Source organism: Notamacropus eugenii, chromosome 1 (assembly GCF_028372415.1).
Source record: "Notamacropus eugenii isolate mMacEug1 chromosome 1, mMacEug1.pri_v2, whole genome shotgun sequence".
NCBI classification, from domain to species: domain Eukaryota; kingdom Metazoa; phylum Chordata; class Mammalia; order Diprotodontia; family Macropodidae; genus Notamacropus; species Notamacropus eugenii.
In genome coordinates this window covers 316,935,565-316,954,104 of record NC_092872.1, presented here as the reverse complement: position 1 = coordinate 316,954,104, position 18,540 = coordinate 316,935,565, and the positions used below count along the sequence as shown (strand labels likewise).

The 18,540-nt window shown below is 36.5% G+C and overlaps 2 protein-coding genes across 2 annotated transcripts in view; one reads left to right on the top strand and one right to left on the bottom strand.

Moving 5' to 3' along the window:
- The window catches only part of MTHFD1 (methylenetetrahydrofolate dehydrogenase, cyclohydrolase and formyltetrahydrofolate synthetase 1), an 86,029-nt gene that overhangs the window by 53,102 nt on the left and 14,387 nt on the right, over positions 1-18,540 (top strand). Inside the window, exons 12-22 of the mRNA XM_072629617.1 lie at positions 694-830; positions 2,702-2,748; positions 3,397-3,504; positions 3,643-3,717; positions 5,239-5,341; positions 6,987-7,063; positions 7,840-7,980; positions 11,665-11,733; positions 12,333-12,444; positions 12,558-12,697; positions 16,641-16,682. Of these exons, the coding sequence (XP_072485718.1) occupies positions 694-830; positions 2,702-2,748; positions 3,397-3,504; positions 3,643-3,717; positions 5,239-5,341; positions 6,987-7,063; positions 7,840-7,980; positions 11,665-11,733; positions 12,333-12,444; positions 12,558-12,697; positions 16,641-16,682 (1,051 nt within the window). The remainder of the gene's footprint in view (positions 1-693; positions 831-2,701; positions 2,749-3,396; positions 3,505-3,642; positions 3,718-5,238; positions 5,342-6,986; positions 7,064-7,839; positions 7,981-11,664; positions 11,734-12,332; positions 12,445-12,557; positions 12,698-16,640; positions 16,683-18,540) is intronic.
- The window catches only part of ZBTB25 (zinc finger and BTB domain containing 25), an 85,861-nt gene continuing 85,774 nt past the window's right edge, over positions 18,454-18,540 (bottom strand). The window contains exon 5 of the mRNA XM_072629625.1: positions 18,454-18,534. The gene's annotated coding sequence lies outside the window, so the exon portion shown is untranslated. The remainder of the gene's footprint in view (positions 18,535-18,540) is intronic.

Sequence of the window (18,540 nt, the reverse complement as noted above, 5' to 3'; positions counted from 1 at the left end):
TTTAGAGCTAATGATACTAGTCCTTTTACCATTTTTAGTGCAGTACAGATTTCCTAGCATTTGTGACATGGAGGAAGAGATAGTTTATTTTTCAAGTTAATTCACTTACCCTCATTTTACAGATGGTGTGAACTGTCTCTAAGGAGAAGTGATTTGTAGGGTTGGGACTAGAGTGCAGGTCTTTCAACTTCAGTTCAATGCTCTTTCCATTATAATACAGGTTAAATGTAAAAACAGTGATCTTTTTCTAATTTCAGGCTCATCCACTTTCCTGGACTAACAAGTAGACAGATGACCACAGTCTCTATTACCCTTAAATATTGTAGTGGCTTCTGGTGAAGGGTGGAGATAAAGGAGGACATTAATTTAGTTTCATAATTTTAGGAAATGTATCATATCCCCTAAAACTCATGGAAATGATGCCATTTCAGGCATTTCTCAGATTTTAAAAAAATGGTAGAATTACTTCATGATGAGAGTGGGATAGAACTTCTGGCATGAGGTAGGATCTCTTTGTCACTGAGTGACCTTTTATTCCAGTTGTAAGACTGTACTAGGTAGTTGTCTCTGTTGTTCCAAAACATTATTAAAATTTCAGTAAAAGATTAAATGAAATCCAAGTACTGTAAATAAGTTGTTTTGTTTTTATGGTTTTTTTTGCTTTTCCTTGTTTTTTTCATTTTCATTTTAAAGAATAACCCCTACACCTCTGGGAGAAGGAAAGAGTACAACCACAATAGGGCTGGTTCAAGCTCTGGGAGCACATCTTCACCAGAATGTTTTTGCTTGTGTTCGACAACCATCTCAGGGCCCAACTTTTGGAATAAAAGGTATTCATTGGTCTTTGATCCTATGGTCAGTGAGAACCTTCTCTTTTCATTTGGTTGGATTTTTGTTAGCTGAAGTAGAAGCCTTAGATTCTGGCTAGGCCAAGTATCTTCTGATGGGTATAGGAGTTCCAATGTAGTGTAGTTCTGTTAATCTGCTCCAGCTGTAGTTTGGGTGAGGGTTCTTGTCAGATCTGGAACAGGATCAGTTCTGTTCCTCACCTGCTGTTATAGGAAGTGACAACTTATTGCTGAAAGATAGATGACACCCATTTTATATACATGTGTGTATAAGTAAGTAAAACATTAATGCAGCACTTCTGAAGTGTTACAAAATACTTTCCTAACTGCACTTTTGTGAGATAGGTTGTATTCCTTTCTCCATTTTAGAGATAAGAAAACTGAGATTCAGGAATTTGTCCCTGGTCAGATAGTTAAAAGTATCAGACCAAGCATTTGAACTGTGGTCCCCAACTCCCAAGTCCATTGATCTTTTCACTACACCCTTCTGTCTTAGTTATTACTTATTTCTAATGAGTGAAAATGAGCTGTAATAAAGATTTGCACCCTTCTCTTAAAAATCTCTCAATATGACTGCCATATACTCCTAATTATAATGATAAGAGCAGAAACCTTTTACTTTCAGGTTTTAATTGGCTTCTAATACAACTCTTGTTAATTACTAATATAGTTTCATCTTTGCTTATATTATAGTCTGTTTAATGTAGCAATTCTTGTTAAAACTACTCAGTGCTCTTCTTAGCTTCATCTCTTAAAATTTTTTTATTAGTTTATTTACTTTGTAATTCTGCCTTTACCTTCAGTTAATAACTAGAAAAATGTGGTCTCTTCTTTCTAAGCCTCTGTACCTTGCACCTTCCTATTTGATTTCTCAGGCCCACTTATCACCTTTTCAGTGATCAATGACTGCCCTAAGTCAGATGTCCCTGCTTCAGCTAAATCTTTAGTATATCACAATAGTTTGCCTTTCTTACCGATCCATTGGTTACAATTGAGAGACCTTTGGGTCCAACCAAAAATATAACAGTAGTGACATTTTATGAAAGAGTCTTCTAACCACTGACAGCATATTTAGAGAGATGTTTTCTCTGTGTTCCTGTATCCCTTTCTAAGATCATTATGGCCTTGGTGATACTATTATTTTTAAATTTTAACCACTTTGAATGAATGACTTTCCAAATATTTTATATAATTCCCTGCCTCCTTTATGTTTTTAAATGAATAGAAACTTAAAAATTTCTTCAGCAAGCAATTAACTCTAACAGTTTAATGATTATTCCTCCCAATGGAAGGGATCTTCTTCCATTGTCTGTGTCCATTTGTCCCTGTATTTCTGAATGAAGTTTCCCTTTTGTGAGTTCTGCTTTCCTTACTGCAAACCAATTCATTTTTCAGGGGAAAAACCATTGGTTCATTTTCTTGTGGAATTGTTAAATCTAATTGGAGAATATTAGCACTAAAAAGGACCTTGGAGAACACCTATTCCAAGATACTCATTTTACAGCTGAGGAAACTGGGGACCAAATTGATCAAGGAAGTCTTAACTGAATGCTTGATCGTTTGATTAGGGCTAATTTAGTGTTTCTCAAAATTGATGCTTTTGGGGAATATATTTCCAATGCTAATATTATTTTTACTTTTTATAAAGAAAAAGGGTTTTATTTTAATATTTCCCTAAAAGGAGAGCAGACATATCTAATCATGAATAGATTTGTCCAAATCATTACAAAAAATACATAACAGCTATCTTAATTGATTATAAGAAGGTTCAATTTCTTCTGATTTTTTTTTTTTTTAGAGAAATTTCAATATAGCTACTGATTAGATAATTTTTTTTTTAATCTGACTTCTAGGTGGAGCTGCAGGAGGGGGCTATTCTCAGGTTGTTCCAATGGAAGAGGTAATTTTCATTTTTCTTGGTTTTCTAAAACTGGAGCTTTTTTACTTGGCAGGTAATGTCCTTCTGTTAGTATATAAGCAATTTGCTACTCAGCAAAACATCTTGAAAGGAGACCCTTCTTAATTTGTCAGCAAGTTTCTAAGCTAGTGAATGAACTGGATCATGATATTGGGAAAGAGCTTATAAATATAGGAAGATATCAGAGAATTTTAAAATGTTGTGACTCAAGCAAAGAGTTCATAAATATACATGGGTTGTGCTGAAGTATAACTACATAGTGAAATGCTAACAACAGAACTTTATTACTCACCTATCGGACATGAAAGACAAATACAGTTGAGTTTTTTAAATGGTCTTATAGCTTACCCTAACAGCATATATCTTTTCTGGGTTCTGGACCATGTTATTTAGGAAATGCCACATTGACCATGCTGTGGGGAGGGACTTACTTTATGTGGGTAGATTATTGATATATATTTTTTTTTTCATTTTCACAATTTATGTGGAGTATTTTCCCAATAACTATCCTCTGTTAACTATTCTGCTGGCTTTAGCATAGTAATTGGTTCAGTTTCTACATGCTACATATTATAGAAATGATGGGAAGTTGGAAAACTGATGTGAAGAAAATTTTTTTTTTTTTTTTAGTTCAACCTCCACCTCACTGGTGACATCCATGCCATTACTGCAGCTAATAATTTGGTTGCTGCTGCTATTGATGCCCGCATATTCCATGAACTGACACAGACGGACAAGGTACGATAAAATATTTGAAAAATAAAACTAAAGGTCACCTGAATTTGAAGTATTGTTTATACAGCTTTTGGCAATGATAATAATATGCATAAGAGATGCTTTTGCCTTTAAAAGTCCTAATTTCTTCTTTTCTTCAAGGCTCTCTTTAATCGTTTAGTGCCTTCAGTCAATGGAGTGAGGAAGTTCTCAGATATTCAAGTCCGTAGGCTGAAGGTAAATTTTCATTTTGTTTTATGATTTGAAGGAAACGTATTGGGGTAGGAAAAGGAAGTGAAACTTCTAATGACCTGTAGTAAAGTCAGTCATATCACATCTACAACTGGAGTCTTAAAGATCTCGTTTTACTTAAATGATGCTGTAAGCAGGGATTGGTATAGAATGTTTATGATTTCAGCCACAGATTTCAAGCAGCCAGATCTCAAATGAAACATAGGTGATCTATGTACAATCTAACCAAAAGGAGATTATATATGCTAAGGATAATAATGCTTTTACACTTTGAGCACTTTTGACTTTTTTCATTGTTTTCACATCTTTTATTTTGCCTTCACAATCATCTATGGTAGTAGGTATTGTCCCAGTTTTACAAAAGTAGAAACTGAGGTACACAAAAAAATGAGGTGTAATACTTAAGACTATATCATCAGATTGTAATCAGGGCTTACACTTAGGTCTCTTGAACCCTAGACCTGGATTTTTCCCAGTATAAAAGCAGTAAGCAATCTCTGATACCTCCCACTCAATCATTGCATGCTTTTTGACAGTTCTTAGCATATCCATCATCTGGCCATAGAGTCATGGATCTAGCTAGAATTGAAAATGATACCAGAGGTCATCAAGTCCAGACTCTTCATTTTAGAGATGGAGAGCTTGCATCCCAGAGACGATAAGTGTCCTAACTACACATAGTCAACATTAGAGCCATACAAGGTCTTTAAATGAATGCCCCTTCCTAATTGAGGGACTTGATATGGATATTGGTATGTCAGAAGCAAAATTCATTTGTTTTCTGTGTGAGAGACTAAAGATAGGCAAATTTTACTTTTTAGATATTGTGGGCTGAAAAATGAGTGTAATTTTGACTAGAAAGTTTAGTTCTTGTCTGCCACAGGATTGGAGCAAAGGAGAACAAATTCTTTATGTTTTTCAAAACAAACAGGGATGCCTCTTAGGTCCTTGTAGCTATGGGAAGGTGGCAACAGGTTGTACAATAGTTATATGAAGTTGGTTTGTTGAAATGATCCCTATCCCATTAAAAAACTTGGCAAATTGCTTATCCTTTGAATATGTTCATGTTTGAAGGCTTTGGGTGAGTGGGGTTTGTTGTGCATGTGTGCACATGCAGGCTGGGGAGGAAAGCTGGGCTGTGTTTTCTGGGTTTTGTTTACTTGATGTTTTAGAAAAGAGTCACAAAGGTGTAGGGGGAGAGATGTGTTCTAAAGGAATAGGTGTGTATATATGTATATGTACATATATGTGTGTGTATGTGTGTGTGTATGTGAAGTAGGTTTATGGAGTTTGACCAAGAATGAAATTTGTTTCAGTAATAGTTTTTTCCCAATTGATGCTGACAAACCAGTCTAACAAGCAAAATTGATCTCTCACAGTTCGCCATAATTCCACGGGCTTTTCTTGAAGTGACTTATAAATATTGCTTTCATCTCTTAACTTAACTTGGAAAGTATTTTTTAAGGAAGTGGATTTTATATATTTTTTTTCTTCCCACATTTCCAGAGACTAGGAATTGAGAAAGATGACCCCGCCACCTTAACAGATGAAGAAATAAATAGATTTGTGAGATTGGATATCGATCCAGAAACCATAACTTGGCAAAGAGGTATCAGAATGATGAACTTGTCTAGTTTGTTTAAGATGTTCCTTTGATCTTTGTGTGAGTGGCAGCCAACATAAACATTGGTAGGTTCAAGTAGCCTCTAAAGTTATGTGTGGTGGCCTGATTTAACTGGTCCTTGTTAATCAGCTATAATCAAGAAATACTTTGCTTGAGTGGTTGAGTATTCTTAAATTCCAGATGTTCCGTGTGAATTGAATGAGGGTTTCCAGGAGAAATTTCATTCGTGAATATAAGATAATTGTTCAACAGTGTGGGTTTTTTAGTTTAAAACGTTATGGATTGCTGGTATAGTGAAGGTCATTTAAAACAGAAGAGTTGGCAAGATGATGTGAGAAAGCAGAGATTTTTCTCAGAATTCAAATCTAGTATAAGTGATTTTATCTTAGTTGTAATCTTAGCTTGCCTAAGCATTTTTATCTCATTTTATTCAACTTTATTACCACAATGAGGTAACCTTCAAGTCTCAAATTCCAGTTCCTCAGTAACTCAGTGAATAAGTGCAAAATATGCCAATTAAGTTACCTAACTTCTCCACATGGTTCTAACTGTTTGTATAAAACTGCCGTGACCTAGAATTTTGTTTGGCACATTAGCCAATGTCTTTTTCTTCCACTTCCTCCCCCTTCATGACTCCAAATATCTTTTACATTTACCTAGTGGGGAAATTTTTCTTTTAGTCATGACTTTTTGCAAACTTAAGCCAAAATCATTGACTTTTTATTGTTATAGTTGGCCCAGTGACTACTGATGCATAATGACATAATAATGTGATTATTTTAATATCAGAAACAACATTGGGTAGTTTTCAACTCTCCACTAGAATAACTTTGAACAGATGGCAGAGTGACTCAGCAAAGAATATTCTGTGCGTACTTCTGAAATTTAATTTCCCATTCACTTTATTTCTCTGCTTTATATGTAATTCATACTTTCTATCTTAAAGTAGATGTAGAGAAATGGAAAGATTTGAACACATCATAGTGCTTACCAATCCCATTACTGACTATGTTTAATTAGGCGAAATATTAAAATGTAGTGACATCGATCCCCTTCTTTACTCAAATCTGACCAGATACATTGATAAACCTGATATCTTCAAAGGATGTGTTATTCCAGCTACGGTTCTGAGAACTCCAGTTGCCGACACCCAATTCTTTCCAAAGTGCATTCATTTTTGCCTAGTTTATGACCTGTTGTAATTTTTCATCATGGTTTTAGAAGCCAATCAACCATTACAGATTGGCAAAATAAATCTTTTACTTTGGAAAAAAGTAAACTAGTCTCAGTTTTGTGTTAAATGTGTGATATGTTTGAGGGCATAAGTGAAACCTATTTCCTATGAAATGTTTAATAAAAATAACTATTTCTTAGGGGAATCAGGTCTTAATTCTTATGAACTGAATGAAAAATATGGTATGTCACCTTCCTTAGCATTTTGAATTTTATTATTGTTTAAATATTTCTTTCTGATTCCTTATTCCATGTTCTCTTGTGTTCCCAGTAGGCCATGGACTATTGGATCTGATATTCATTGTTTGATCATGAAGTTTAAATGGTATCTTAAAGGCTTAATTCATATTTGATTTTTGTAATACTACTTTTTCTGTGTCTTCCCTTACTTTGATAGTGTTAGATACCAACGACAGATTCTTGAGGAAAATCACAATTGGTCAATCACCAACTGAGAAAGGACACACACGAATGGTGACTTTTTTTTACTTTTTTGCTTCAAGTAAAAACACTTGTCTGAATTAAGTTCTCCTTCCCTTCCTTTTCTGTCCCCTCCCCCACTTCATACCTACCCCTGTTTTAACAAATGCTTCTTTTGCCTTCTCACTTTTAAAATGAAAGTGAGTAGGTGTGTGTGGAAGAGAGATCTGACAGATTTTGCAATGAATTTCCATTTACCACCTGAAAAGTTTTTCCTAGAATATTTGCATGAAGATGGATAATCTCAAGTGAATATCTCTGCATGTCAGTTGGTTGTAACTAACTTTTAAAAATTAGTTGTATATTCCATCAAATTAGAGAGCTTCAGGACTTGTGGATGAGTGGACACGATCATTCAGATCTTTATGTGGGTCTATATTATTAGGGAAGCCATAACTTCTCACAGATCACTAGTGTGCTTCACCAAAATTTCTTTATATGTATTAGACTTAATACAGCCTTTTTAAAGAGCTACAATAATTAATGACTTTAGGTTTTAATACTCACTTTATTGTCACCCGTCATCTCGCTAACATTCCAAAACTTTTCATGCAGTTGGTTGTGTTTTTTGTTATTGATCTCCTTCTGTTCAATATACTATCTTCATGGTATCATTCTATTAAGAAGTTCCCTTTTTTAAGTGCTTCTCTAGATATACAGTTTCTGTTGCTTGGACCAGAGAACTGGACAGTTATCTTGGTTTTGCTGTTGACTCTTTACCTTGATATAGTTGTCCTTTTTTTCTAAAGCATTATTTCCATCCCCACTAGACTCAATTTGACATCTCTGTGGCCAGTGAAATTATGGCAGTTTTGGCACTTACCAGTAGTCTAGAAGATATGAGAGAGAGACTGGGCAAGATGGTGGTGGCAAGTAGTAAGAAAGGAGAGCCAATCAGTACCGAAGATTTGGTAAGATGCATTTTCTAATTCGTCTCTAATGAATTGATATATTCCATTTGTTGAGAGTATTTAACTTTTTTTTACAACATGTTATTTTGTTTTTATACTGGCTATGACTATGAGATAGATACTATAGGTCATGTTGCTGCAGGTGAAACTACTAGGGCTCAGTACAGTCAAATGACTTGCCTGAGATCATCATTGTAGAAAACCAAGGAACCTGGATTCTCTTTCTGGATTTTAGATTCTGTTTCAGCTTTGGTGGGCCCCACTTCAGCTGTTACTTTGTTTACTTTCAAGCTGAGACATGATGACAAATGAAGAGAAGAGAAAAACTTTGTTGAAAGATAGCTCGCAATTTAACTTAGATATATTGGGGATTTATTCTTTGCCGTTGACATTTTGATGGTGACATTAGCAACCTTGGCATAAATAATTGGTATGAAAATAAATGTACTAGCTGATTATTATTAGCTTCATTTTCTTGAATTCTCAAGATTCTTTCTGTGCTTAACATGCTAAAGACAGGTGAAAAAGAAAAACTTCTAGATGGTTTAAACCCAAGGTGATAAAAACGATATAGAAACCTAACAGAAATGTTGCTAAATGATTGCAATTGATTTAGAGAAAGCAGAGTTTTTAAAAAGCTTTTACTTTCCCATTTTGACAAAGTATAATAAAATAAATTAAAACTAGAGTTTTGGAAATATCTTTAAATTGATCCTTTGGTATTTTCATTGAATCTGTGATCTCATCAATGGTGGGACTTCCTTCAGTAGTACAGCTCGCAGTCATGTCATCCTGGGTGATTCTTGTCCATGTCTCCTCAGTATGCTGCCAGTCTTCTTTAGATCCCTTGTCTTTACAGCATACTGTCTTGTCTTTCTCTTAGTCTTACTGTTTGACCAGCCTTTTCTGTCCCCATATCTTTGTGACAGTCCCCTTTGGAGATTCACTTCTTCATTAGTAATTTGCTGCTCTTTGGGTAATTTGAAACTTTACATTTTTGAAGACATACCTATGATTCCATGACTTGCAGGCACGTGATATCATGGAATATTTCTAGTGTTAATAAGATGGAGCTGTGTTTCATGGTCACATCATTTCTAAAATTTAATCAAGGCCATTCTCTTCCTCTTACTTAATTAAAAAAAATCTGGGCCCTCTTCATTTTTACTTTTCAGGCTATGTCCAAGATATACATATGAACACCAGCTCTATGGGTTCTGTCTAGTTATAAACTATTCTAACTTTTCATGGTTGTTCCAGAAACCAATCAGCCTTTACAGACTGGGAGAATAAATACTTCCTGTTGGAAAAAAGTAGGCTAATAAATGAGCGAGATGTAGCAATATAGACAGATACGTAGATATAGACATAAATAAAACTGGACAATAGGTATTCTTCATCCGTTGGGGTTTTTTGTCTGGATAGTTAGGCTTTCTCTTCTGAACGATTATGAAATCTCATTTAGGAGCTTCCGCAGTGTTTTGAGGTTCTTTGTAGTCATTACCCATAAGGAATCCTTCAGTTTGAACACAGCACTGGATATCCTTAGCACAATTAATCAATAAGTATTTATTAAATGCCTACTGGGTGTTTTAACAAGTACACATGTAAGTACAGATTATTAAAATAAATATTTATGTTTATAAATAAATACCAAATGGTAAAATACAAGGTAGTTTTGGAAAGAAAGCACTAACAATTGGGAGGATTCAAGAAAATGGTACTTGAGCTTCTTCTTGAAGAAATACTGGGATTCTGTGAGGAAGAGTTGAGGAGGGAATACATTCCAGGTATGAGGGACAGCCAACGCAAAGAAGTCATAGATAAGAAACAGAGAGGCCTGTTGGACTGCATCATGGAGTATAGGATGGAGAGTCATATATAGCAGTGATGGATAGATTGGGACTAGGTTATGAAGGGCTTTTAAAAGCTAATTAGAGGAGTTGATATTTTAACCTGGAAGCAGTAGGGATCCACTAGGTTTGTTGAGTTAGGAGTATGACGTGGTCAGATGAACATTTAGGGAAAATTACTCTAGCAGCAGTGTGGAGGATGAACTGAAGTGGGGAGCAAATTGAGGCAGAGAGACCACTGCGGAAGTTAGTATAGTGACCTAGGTGAGAGGACTAAACTGAATTGGTAGCAATGAGGAGAAAGAGTTCAACAAGAATGAGGTTCAAGAACCATCAGATTTAGCACTTGAGAGATCGTTGGTAAGTTTAGAATGAGCAGTGCCAGTTGTAGAAACCAGATGGCAAAAGGTAGAGGAGTCTGAGGGGAGGAAGTGGAAATAATAAATGTAGAGCTTTCTCTGGGATTTGGCTAAAAACGGGAGGAGAGATAAAGGACAATATCTTGGAGGAGATGGTAGAATATAGTGGCAGGTTTTTTTAAGGATGAAGAGACTCATACATGTTTGAAGTAGCTAGGAAGAAATGTGTAAGATTAGGGAGAGGGGGTAATTCCAAGTTGAAATCTGCTAAAGGAGATGGCGCCAGTGGCTTAGAGATTGGCTTTGGCAAGAAAATGGACTTCAGTACATTTTGTTCTTTTCCAAGTGCTTGTCTCATCTCTTGCCCCCTTCCCCACTCCCCTTTAATGCATTTTCTACTTCCTTGTGTAGTTCTTCAGTGAATGTGATGTTGAGTCCAAATGCAGTAGCTTCACTGGCATTGATGAAGAAAAGAGTTTGAAATCTGGGCACATCTTTTCTTTTTTTCCCCCATCTTTGCTAATCTCCTAGTTCCAGCCTTCAGTATTCTCAGGATGATTTGGCAAAATTGGGTCTCTCACAAACTTTCTGTAAATTTGTTTTTCCTTCTACTTCATCTCTTTCTTTTAGGAGATAATACTGCTTATAATCTTCCAGCTCTCTTATCTAGCAGATGTTGCAAAGTAGTATATTATAAACTATTTTATGATCTCTGACCTTGGCTTGGTTAGGAATTCTTCCCTGTAACCATAAAGCTGAAAGATAACTTCTACTTTTCTAATTTTTATGACTGTAATTCACTTGTACAGTTATTTCTTAATCTTGAACACTATTTTCCAACACATTTTCACCCTCTTTCTCTGTACCCACCTTTGCATTGAAATAAATGATTATTAAAGTATATTGTTGATTAATCTGGTGGGTCTTATAGCAAGTTCTTTTCATGTTGCATTTTGTATTATAGATATCTTTTGTTTTTACATCACAATCATTAAATTGGATAAATTCTTCTTATACTTCCTCCACTTGTTTGGCAGTTATCTTTGTGGTGATTTCACATGTATTTTTTATGAGTGTTACAATCCCAGATACTCTCCAAGTGTGCTTTGACTCTTGGAGAATTCCAGGGTCAACTCCATGTTATGATGTGGTATCAGAGCAGACATTTAGTAAGGAAAGCAGAAGTTAACTGGTGTTCAAACCAACGTGAGAAGAATTCCCATATCTGTAAGTATACTTGTTGGTTACCTTTGCTTCCTGAGGCTCATTTCTCAAGGATAGATGCTTTTCCAAAAGTCTACTTAAATGTTATTTTTGTCTAAGAAGCTTTCTTATTAAAAGAACAGTGGTAACTTCACATATCTAGGTTAACTTTTCAAATGGTGTAATTTACTTGAAATTACTTGCTGAAATTTGTATATTTTCTGAAAGAAGGGAGTTGCTAAAAATTCATACCATATTTGTGCTTATAGGGAGTAAGCGGTGCTTTGACAGTGCTGATGAAGGATGCAGTCAAGCCCAATCTCATGCAGACACTAGAGGTGAGCCTGGCAGTTTTTAATCACCTACTGTGGCTTTAACACAGAATGAAACGTATGTGAAACAGACAAGTATTCTCTAAAGAGAGATTGCTGTAGTGTGTAGCATATTCTCCATCCTACCAATTGATTCATATGTATTTTCTTAAGTTTTTCACAGCCCACAAAATCAGTTTAGCAAATATCTATTAATCAACTCTGCTAGACACTGGGAATATGAAGACAAAAATGAAAAAGTCCCCTCCCTCAAGGAGCTTACCTTCTATTGAAATCCCACATTTTTTTTATTAGACTTGGAAGTTTAACGGTAAACCTTAGCAAAAAGATAATACTAAATAGCTCCCTTTGAGAGTCAGTTTTTCTTGGTACTCATTTAGAATGGTTGGGCCCTTTGACCTCTAAATAATATCTAGTACAGCCCCTTCTTTTTCTAGATAAGAAAGCAGACCCAGAGAGGTCTTGTGACTTGCCCCTGGTTGCCCAAGGGCTAAGTGGCAGAGCAGGGATTTAAACTAGTGCTCTGATATTCTGCTGTAATCCAGGTTTTCATCTCAAAATTAAGGTTTGAAGTATATCTCATTGCTATCTCTTAATTTCCACAGGGGACCCCAGTGTTTGTTCATGCTGGACCATTTGCCAATATTGCGCATGGAAACTCCTCTATCATAGCTGACAGGATTGCACTGAAACTTGTTGGCCCTGAAGGATTTGTAGGTAAGAATTTGTTTAATGTTCAGAATAGAAAAGGTAAATCACCCTAGCTTTTGAGTTTGTTACAAACTAAGCAACAGTAGAAAAGGGCTGAATTTTCTCTTGCCTTTTTGCAGTGACTGAAGCAGGATTTGGAGCAGATATTGGAATGGAAAAGTTTTTTAACATCAAATGCCGATATTCTGGTCTTCGTCCTCATGTGGTGGTACTTGTTGCCACCATTAGAGCTCTCAAAATGCATGGAGGAGGCCCAACAGTAAGTACTAAGATCCAGTAACATTTATTGTAAAGGGGTCATTCATTTCATCTAGCAAACACTTAAGTGCTTACTATGTGAAGAGTACTGTGCTAATAAGCTCTGCAGGTGAAGCACTGTACTCCACATCATTGTAAGATAAAACAGTGAGAGGGCTAGTGCCTGTCTTTGGTTGGATATTTTCTTGGCAAGCCCTCCTGATGAATAATTGCATGAGAGTAACATAGTTAAGTAAATGAAATTGTTTACTCAGGAGCTACTGGGCATTGTGAAACTGTGTGTGTGCGTGCATGTGAACACGGGGCGGGGGGGCATCTCTATCTCTAATTTGTACATAAGGGAGCAAATGCAAGAGAAAACAGTACTCTGTTAAATGAGACACGGGTTATTTAATTCCAAAGGAATGTTTTCTCTCCGAACTTAATGGTTTGCATAGAAATGAATGTTGTTTTGCACTAAAACTGTTTCGTTAGTGAAGTAGGAGAAATGGGAAAGATGACCAAAAATAAACTGGTCTGGTATTTAGATCTGGTACAAACAAAACACATAGAAAAATAGCTTTGACCATAAACAGAATCTTGTTTTCAGATTAGTAAAAGGACAGAGGTGACAGAAAAAGATTACCCCTTTCATAGTTCAAAGTTCCTTGTGAACAATTTTTAACCAGAAAATCTCGCTGACTAAAGTTGTATGCCCTCTGAGGTAAATGTGATAAATGTGACAGATCTCTTACCCAATGGTATTTGAATCTGACTTCATAGACTGCTCACCTAGCAAAGATTCCTAGGCTTACCTTACTGAGTCTAAGCTATGCTCACCCTTAAGACTGTTACAATAAATCAAACGCCCCTCATTTATGCCCAGGCCATTCTCCTTGATTCCATTTTCTCAATAGCTGATAGGTACCACTAGCAGACCTAAGATCCAGGTGAGGAAGAAGAAATAAGAAGGTTTTAGCAAGAGACAGACAGACATTGCTGGGGAATGGCAGAGTAACAGTCACTGAAGACAGCTGTGCTACAAGTTGCCTACCCCAGCTTAAAGAGAGAGTTCACAGAATTTCAGTTGGAAGGGACCTCAGTGATCATATAGCCTTACCCATATGTGAAAAGAGAAGACCCTCTACAAAACCAAACAAGTAAGTCATCCAACCCTGGCTTTCCATTGAAGGAGGAGAATGTTGCTTATGATAGCTTATTCATAGTTAGGAAGTTTTTCCATGCATGATCTTATTTCTGCCTTCTGGGACTAAGCAGAAAAATGTTAATTCCTTCAAATACTTGAAAATGGTTAGACTTTGCATTAAAGGGCTTGGTTTTGATCTCTTTTTCTTGCTATTTATTACTTGTATCGCCTTGGACAAATTATTTCCCCTCTCATTGTCTTGGTTTTCTAATCTATAAAGTAAGAGAATTAGACTGGGTGATCTGTATGATTGTAAATATATGATTTTTATGTCTTCTCTAAGTTTTTTTCATAAATAGGCTAATTATCTGCAGTTCCTTCCACCTTGTATTACATTCCTAGTCCATTTTGTATGTTAGAGTTTAAATTGCTTGATAGTACAACTTATCAAAAAGCTGTGGGTTAAGGCTTAAAAATTTTTTCCTAAGTCCTTCATGCATGGAGTTCTATGCACACGTCTGTGTGTGTGTGTGTGTGTGTGTGTGTGTGTGTGCATGCACATGCACATGGCATATGTGTCTTGTAGACTGAACATTTAACTTTTATTCCTCTGGGACTTGTTTTACCTTTAAGTCAATCTGTAAGTCATTGCGCTTTTTGAATATCTATTTGCAAGGTACCATTCTTACTGCAGAATAAAAGTTTCCCTACCTCAAGTTTCTCTTTATTCCAGTCCATCAGTGTCAAATTGGTCTTCTAAAAGAGTAAGTCTGACCATGTTACCACTCCCACCACACACATGCATGCTGGCACGCATACACACACATATACCCCTGGTGGTTCCTGGTGGTTCCCTTTCACCTCCAGAATCAAATATAAAATCTTCTTTTTGGCATTATAAGCCCCACATAATCTGGCCCACTTCTACTTTTCTGGTGTTCTTGTTCCTTGCATTCCTCCCTACCATATCCTCTGTATTCCAGTAATGCTGGCCTCCTGGCTGTTTTCACACGAGATGCCTCATCTTCTTGGCAGCTAGGTAGAATGCCAGGCTTGGAGTCAGGAAGACTCATCTTCCTGAGTTCACATTTGACCTCAGACACATTAGCTGTGTGACTAGGGAAGTCACTTAACACTGTTTGCCTCAGTTTCCTCATATGTAAAACAAGCTGGAGAAGGAAATGGAAAACCTCTCTTATTATCTTTGCCAAAAAAAAAAAATTCCAAGTGGGGTCATGAAGAGTTTGACATGTCTTCCATGTCTAGAATTTTCTCCTTCCCAAATTCTGCTTTTTGGCTTCCTGGCTTCCTTCAAGTCCCAGAAAAAATCCTACTTTCTGCAAGGCTGTATCAGTCCCCCTTTAATGCTAATGCTTTCCCTCTATGATCATCTCCAATTTATCCTGTCTTATTTGTGTATTGTTGTTTGCATATTGTCTTCCCCATTAGACTGTAAACTCCTTGAGAGCAGGGCCTGATTTTTGCCTTTTTTTGTATTCCCCAGTGCTTAGCACCATGCCTGGTACATGGTAGAGACTTGATAAATGCTTGTTGACTTGCTGACTTCAGTTACACATCTTAGGAAACAACAACCAGATGATTCTTTTTATGTACCAAAATGTAGTAAAAACCCGAAGAAAGCAGAGTGATGGGATCTTGATGATGCATGTTGATGATAGCTATTTCTGGTAGAAGATTATTTGTTCTATCAAGAAAATGAGCATTTTAATCATTTGGTTTTAGAACCTTAATGAATGTGCCCTGTAGACAAGATGCCTCCCCACTGATTCTTGCATTTTTTACTTAACGTTTATTCTAAACACATGCTACTTTCTGGTTTATTTCAGGCAACTGATATGGTTGTGTTAGTTGTACAGTATTGATATAAGTGTCAGGAAATGTGAAGCTACTTCCATTTGTTTTTTTTCCTGTGTCTTCACATAACAATGTAGTTGGGAAGATGAGGCACATGCTGTTCACAGGGGACAGTTTAAACTCCTTAGCATGGAACTCAAGGTCTCAGTCAGACCCACAACCTCCCTTTCTGAGCATTCTTTCGCTATTCCACTGTAGCCTTCCACTTAAGCCCTTAACTCCAGTCAGGCTAGATCACCCAAACCATGCCTCTGGCTCATGTTATTTTTTCTGCCTTGAATGATGTCCTCCTTCTCTGTCAATCCAAGTCTCATATGTCTTTCCACTTCTACTTCTTCCATTATGGTTTCCTTAATCTAGCCCATTGGTTTCATCCTTGTGAACATATAGCATGGGTATTCCATCTCTTGTCATATGTTATGATTCTTCATGCAGATATGTCTTTGTCTTCCCAGCTAGACACTTCACAGCATAGATGTTACCATGTACTACCTTGTGTTCCCCTGAGGCTCTAACTTGGTGCCTTAAACATAAGAAGTGCTCAACAAATACCTTTTATTATCCATTGTTGCTTGTCGGTACTTATTTCATTACTTTCCTACCCCTGATTTCAATGGCATGTGTGTTCTTGCCATCACTTCTTTTTTCCTTAGATGTTATTTTTGAGTTGATGTGGCTAAAAATTCAGTTCTCCACTGACCAATTCTTATGATTCACCTCTCTGAACATACAGTTGCTGGGTTCATACTACAATTCAGGGTACTGCCACACCATGGCAGAGGCATATAAGTGCCAAATAGCTGAAAGCTGGTAAAATGTTGTGGCGTGGGAAATATATGTCTTTGGGAGTAAGGATCTATATTTAACAGCTAAAATAAAGTCACATGGAAAATGCTTCAATTTGCTGATATTTCGTTTCTCTTTCTCCTCTCTCCCCATCCAGGTCACTGCTGGAGTACCTTTACCAAAGGATTACACAGAAGAGGTAATCTTAAACTTGAATCCTAGACTCTCTATTTTTTGGAAAGAGCACTGATTTGGAGTAGATGACTCAGATTCAAACTCCAGCTCTGACGCTTACTAGCTGCAAAACTATGGGCATGTTGCTCTATATCTCTGCACCTCAGTTTGCCTCTCTATAAAATGGTCATTGTAATTGCGCCCCCAATCTCACACAGCACATTGCAAGGAAAGACATGAAATGCCATGAAAATTTAAATATTATTTTTACTGTTCATTGGTGATTTTAAATGTATGAGTTACCTGTCATGGTTCTCCATTTGGTGGGTGGGCTGACCCAAAGTGGAGGCCTTTAAAAATGTTAACTCTTAAAAATATAGATATTCTTTTATAGATTTAAATTTATGGGCAGCAAGGTGGCACAGTGGGTAGAATGCTAGGCCTGAGATCAATTTCAGGCTCAGACATCCACTAGCTGTGTGACTGTGGGCAAAACCACTTACCCCTGTTGGCCTCAGTTCTTCAGTCTGTAAAGTAAGCTGGAGAAGGAAGTGGTCAACTACTCCAATGTCTTTGCCAAGAAAACCCAAAATGGGGTAACAGAGTTGGACACTGCTGAAATGACTGAACAAGATTTGGACAGAAAACACAGAAACAGACATTGTTTTAAAAAATCTATCTGTATTTATGATTTTTCCATTTACAATAACAAGGAGACTACCCCTCAAAAAAGTTTGTGAAGCACAAGCCTGACTATAGTTTACATATGTGTTAGCCACTTGGCCCTCAAAATTTTTTTTTCCAGATGCAAGTTGGAATGTTGCTTAGAAGTGGTTTGTTTGAGAGGGCAGAGTCAACTACTGTCACAGATCTTCAGTTGTTTGCATTCTAATGAGTTTTAGCAGTCATCTAGCAAAAATACCATTTTTGCATCCTATTCCATTTGGAACAATAGAAATAGACCACTGAAAATCTATTGTAACCTTGGGTCAGTCTTAAAAGCTTAAGTTTGCATTTTATGGTCATTTTGTAAATTTGAAGTATAGGGTAAAATTATTCTCTCCTGCCTCTCCACAGATTTCTTTCCTCAATTAGAATGACCACTCCAGTCACTTCAATTTATGTCTTCATTAGCATTTAAGTCTTCATCCTCTGTCATTCTTGACAAACTAATTGAGTGCTCATATATTTGGGGAAGAAATAATCCAATCAAAATTTTATTTTTTTTCTTCCTTTTAAATTCTTTTCATTAAGTATGAAGAGCACTCTTCAGAAATGGAACCAAGGTATGGAAAATTTGTCAGATAAATTTTCTAACAGTGGTCAGACTATGCTACTGTCATCCAGGTCACTCTGAGGGACCTATGATGGACATTCATTTAAAGGTGAAAGTGTATACAATTTCTTCAGGAACCCAAGTGTGATAACAGCCCTGCTTCTGGTCTCATATATGGATACATATGTATTCATATGTGTATATCTGTACATACATACATATATATACACCTCTGTATTGTAATAATTATATATCATATAATACGTATTGTATATGTATATATACATGTATGTATGTGTGTATATCATATAATGCATTTATAATATACATGTAATATTAATGCATACATACATACACATGCAAGCATGCAGCTAGGTGACACAAAAGATGCTGGGTCTGGGGTTAGAAAGATTCACTTTCATGAGTCAAATCTGGCCTTAAACATTTATTAGCTGTTCACGCAGCCTGGACAAGTCATTTATTTAACCCTGTTTGCTGCAGTTTTCATCTTCTGTAAAATGAGCTAGAGAAGGAATGGCAAGCCTCTCCAGTATTGTTGGCAAGAAAACCTCACCATGGGGTCATGAAGAGCTGGACACAACTGAAA